General features: G+C 51.5%; 1 protein-coding gene across 1 annotated transcript; it reads left to right on the top strand.

Moving 5' to 3' along the window:
* Positions 1 to 2,065: 2,065 nt before the first annotated feature.
* BJX68DRAFT_271991 (amino acid/polyamine transporter I) lies at positions 2,066 to 4,250 on the top strand (the record flags this gene model as incomplete). The annotated part of the gene is made up of 9 exons (XM_071047092.1): positions 2,066 to 2,229; positions 2,298 to 2,653; positions 2,710 to 2,815; positions 2,880 to 3,110; positions 3,170 to 3,340; positions 3,407 to 3,490; positions 3,571 to 3,641; positions 3,725 to 3,861; positions 3,993 to 4,250. The coding sequence occupies 9 exons, from the start codon at positions 2,066 to 2,068 to the stop codon at positions 4,248 to 4,250; spliced, it is 1,578 nt and encodes a 525-aa protein (XP_070893630.1).
* Between the last annotated feature and the right edge of the window lie 660 nt (positions 4,251 to 4,910).

The following is a 4,910-nucleotide window of genomic DNA, read 5'->3' as shown; positions in this document are numbered from 1 at the left end:
CGGTGGATATCGTGTCTCGTGAGCTGCTGAGACCCGGAGGTATAACGGGGATGTGGAAGATATCCACCTGAACGCAGATGTGGGCGAAAAGTTTGATTTCTTAAAAGCTTCGGCGGTATACTAGAACGAAACCTGGAATCATTCTACAAGCTGATGGTATAGTAAGAGCGAGAATACTCTCTACTTTTGCCATTCCTCGTAGATGATCCCTGGGAAAGGCAACTGGCTAAGTGCCCATCTTGTTTCCAATATGCGCAAGAACAAAATGCACTTTTTATTTACTCCGACGCTGGTCATTATTTCAAATTGATTCTCTGATCGTGCATGCGTCTTATCCAAGAATGGTACAGCTATTAGATCACAAATACGGTGCTGCGTGTATCATTGAAGCATTAGTAGTCTGCCGGGTATCATTATATACATGCGTCAAGCAGCCACCCTGGGCTATTGAAGCCTCAAAACTAAGACCACTGTAGTCCGTATACGTGTTTATTACCACGTCCGAATAAGATGGTTCTAATAACGGTGCAAATAGTGCTTCTATGGGTTACATGATGGGACCATCAACTCATTTGTCTAATCAACAACCCATGACATCCCTAGCCGTCGACTGGAAATCAGCATATGTTCCAAGTTCCACAATAGCCCGCTGAGGTGCGGTGTGTCATGAGCACTGGAGCAGCAGCACCTAGAAGCTTGATCCCAGAATATCCGATGCAATAACCATCGGTCTCGAAGCCACAAACGCCATCACAACCTAGTCGACAACCCGAACTCGGCAACGATAGCCGCGAGTAAGACCAAAGCTGAGGCCGCTGAACCGGCGATAAGCCCTACGAACCTAGCTTTATTAGCTCATTCGCCATCCATCCTTCTCCAGTGACTCCAACAACGTATCCTCCCTTGGCTGATAAGCTCCAGCGACGAGCAAACGAGGTCCATGGTGGGTTCTCTTCGACCCTACCAATTCTCCGTCCACGGCAGCCGACTATCTACCCATCCATGTATTCACCAAGCACAGATGCTCTCGATTTTCCAACGCCCTCACATCCAGTCGCGCCGACTACCCCCGCATTGTACCCACAGTACACGGTCTACGCATGGTGGCGCAAGGATTCCAGCCGCTGTCGCGATAGGGCTGTGGGTTCTGCTGCCCTTTGTGCCTCCGGCGTTGAGCACTAGATATCAAAGGTGGGTTGGAAAGATGATGTAAAGAGACCAACTATGGCTGACCATGAGCTTGAAGGAGCGGGTATATGATGGATGAGGGGGGTGGGCGCGGACCGGGCATTGAATGAAATCAGACGCAATGTCTTGTGGCAATGGTGGCGTCTACTCGTCGATATAAATCACATGACTTTTAATTGTTATGGTTGTATTAAATTACTACGCTGCATCTTAAACGCTGGGACACAGCCACAAGATCCTGTTATATTTTCACAGTTTAGCCTCGTTCGTATGTCTGAAGCTGTTAGGACTGTACGGTGCCTATAGCTGAGGGCGTCGATTTGAAAAGTCCCTCGAGTCAGCCCTGACTGCGCTTGAGGCTTGTACAGCCCTAGCGTCTAGCTGCGGCCCACTTGTGTAGGGCACTGCAATGGATGTTTGTTTTAGATCCGATAGAGAAACTGCGGGGCTCGATTTCCTTCATCACAGTGATAAGCTTCCAACTGTGACTAGATAAGATAGATCCCGGTGGGAGATAGGATAGCAGATACAAATCCGGAAAGGTCAAAATCACTGGATCCACGATCTGGCCCGATATCTCGCCGGCGGCAAATGAAGGATCGCTCCAAGGTACGATTGATAGAGGATCCGTGATTCGACACCATCTACCACTGGATACGGACTCAGCCTACAGCGAATGCTCACGTACTGGTGACTGTTCTACAGAGCCACTCGCGGCATAACCTTGACTATCTCTGTATCGAGACCTGCAATGATATACCAAATACGACTGATAGTGACGGGGCGGATATATCCATCCTTATAAAGAGTACATTCGCCGTCAACCGAGCTGGATTCGACACCACCTGAATATAGTGACTCGGCGCTGAATGCAACAATGACGTTCACCACAGAAGAAGGATTGGGGCAGGTGCCAAGCTCATTCGGACTATGGAGTGCCATCAGCCTGGGCTGGCTGAGTCTCAATGCCTTTGGCGGGATGTCCTTTATTTTGTTTGTGGGCCTCTCGGCTGGTGGGCTTCCTGCGATTCTATACGGCTTGTGCGTTTTCCCTCCACAAAAGTTGCTCCTAGAGGAGCGCAAAGATGCTAACAGACATACCTGTACAGCATCGGCTCGGGTATTGCAATGACCCTGCTCGTCATGACCCTGGCGCAATGCGCAGCAAGGTTCTCAACAGCCGGCGGTGCATACCACTACTCCTGCTTCCTCACCCCGCCCAAATATCGACGACAGGTGGCCTACCCGCTCGGCTGGCTCAATTATCTCGGTTTAGTCTTTACGCACGCGGCGTGCTGTGCGATTGTTGCAACTTCGACGCTCGGCCTAGTCAACCTTTGCCAGCCTGATTTCGACGTGACGATCCGATGGCGGCTTTTCCTAGTCTATCTGGCTGTTGTCGGTATCTGCTGGATACTTAACCTGCGGGGTCTCAAGAGTATTCCTACGCTGGAGCTCCTTGGATGTTTGTGCTTGTCCTTCCATGGCGATGTCACTTGTGCGGGCTAACTCTCAGATCAGGCTACGTTACCATCATCGCCTTTGTGGCATATACAATCCTCCTCCTGGTCAAGGCACCCAAGGCGTCTGCACGCTTTGTCTTTGTGACCCCGACCAATGAGACCGGGTATGTGGCTACGCTCCTCTCCCAATCTGCCTTTATAAGTTTCCCAGACTTATCAGAATGTTAGATACGCATCGACATCGTTTTCCATCGTGCTCGGACTATTCACCAGCTTCTCCACGCTAATGTCCTGTGAAGCAGCATGCCACCTTGCGGAGGAGCTTCCAACGCCAAAGCGATCTCTGCCTCGAATCTTGATAACCGTCATTGTCTCCCAGGTCATCGTCGGTGTGGTCTGGATCCTTGTCTTGGGGTTCTCGATTACGGATTTGGATGCGGTCTTGAGGACGCGCACGGGGTGATTATCTCTCACAGTCTCTCTCGTTTCAGACGACGGTTCACCTGACAGCAACGCAGCATCCCAGTGCTTGAACTCATCAGGCTAGCAACCAGCAGCGATGCGGCCGCCATGTGCTTTGCCGTTGTCCTGATCATCAACAACGGGACGTCCGCGCTTGCGAGCGCCGTCGCTATGAGCAGGCAGGGGTATGCCTTTGCGCGAGATGGTGGGTTATTTTGGAATGCAAAGTACGTTCTTTTGCTCTATGCACGGCGAATAAGTGAACAGACGAGCTGACACTGGCCTCTGTATAGACTCATCGAACGCTCCTCTGCGACCGAAATCCCAATGTGGTCCATCAACCTCCCGTCGGTCCTGGTCGTTCTTATCGGTTTAGTGTGAGTGGATCATTCATTCATTCCTTGGTGCATAGGCATTGAACCTCCATCTAATCTGCTCCTCTCTTTGCATTGCACAGCTACCTCTTCTCCGACGCCGCCTTCAATGCGATTATAGGCGGCCAGGGCGTCTGCATGATCATCAGCTTTGGTACGCACTACGAACATTCTCTCACATGGCCATTCCTGAAAGGGAAGGGACGCGAATGACGATTAATGCAAGAAATCATCTAGCTTTCCCAGCCCTCACCCTCTTCGTCACTCGCGGACGGCTCCTGCCGAGCAGCCCCCGATGGAACCTCGGCCTCTTCGCAACCCCTATCTACGTCTTTGTCGTTGGATACGCACTGTTGGTTATTGTCGTTGCGTTGGTACGTGCCTCCGTCCGTCCATCCTCCTTCCCTTGCTCTTGTTCCCTCTCTCACTTGCTTCCCTCCCTCCCTGCTTCTCTACAAGCATACCCAACCAAAAAAAAAGCTCAAGTTAACTCGAACCCCTGCAGCTCCCGCAGAAACACCCAATCACCGCCCTCAACATGAACTATACAATCCTCATCCTCGGCGCGCTACTGCTCGCCATGGCGCTGTCGTGGTTCGTCGAAGGGCGGAGCTCGTATGCGCCGCCGCTCGACACCGAGTATGTACCCACGACGACGACCATCATCGAGGGTAATGCTCTTCGTGCCGGTGACGAGGAGCCACCTGTGGAGGATTCCAAGGGTGTCTCTGCGGAGGATGTGAAGCAGACTGTCAGTGTGTAGCGAGCGCGGGTGCGGGTTATGAATGGAGAGAGGAGAGTGTACCATGGGGGCGGTCTGGTGGAGGTATGTTTGGCGTCGACCTAGATTTGGATTCCTTTGTTATGGCTCTGTCTTATACGTTTTCTGCAGGAGATCGGAAGGGAATTGTATAACTTAATGTTGTTGGCCTTCTTCCCATGAGCTCCTTTATATAATATAGAAAGCTTCAATCAATCTGAACAAGCTATGAATGATTATACTCCACTCTCGACTATTTCTCGATTACTATAGATGCAGTAAGGCATAGATATGTACATAAGTCTAGAATACGATATCAGCCTCTACCAAATGCAGTGTCGACCTGCCGATTACGAATCAGGATATGCTTAATACTCACCTGGCAAGCCCTCCAAGCTCGCAGGACCTACCTACACAATCCACCAACCCACAGGGTGGGTCGCGCGGACCCCAGAGATGTCAATAATCCCCAGGACTGCTCTCCGGGTACTCCACGGGCGATACCTAGCCACGGAACCTAGACTTATGCCAGTTCTTGGGATGCAGGCGGGAATAGAGGACTGGGACCCGCTGGGGCCCGCGGGATATGCCGGGCCTCACCCGCCCCCGGCCTTCCGGACCTCTACCAACAACGACCGATCCGAAAAACCGTGTCTGTAAAGC

This window comes from Aspergillus pseudodeflectus (assembly GCF_044049435.1).
Source record: "Aspergillus pseudodeflectus strain CBS 756.74 chromosome Unknown BJX68scaffold_72, whole genome shotgun sequence".
NCBI lineage: Eukaryota > Fungi > Ascomycota > Eurotiomycetes > Eurotiales > Aspergillaceae > Aspergillus > Aspergillus pseudodeflectus.
This window is presented reverse-complemented; position numbering and strand designations above follow the sequence as displayed.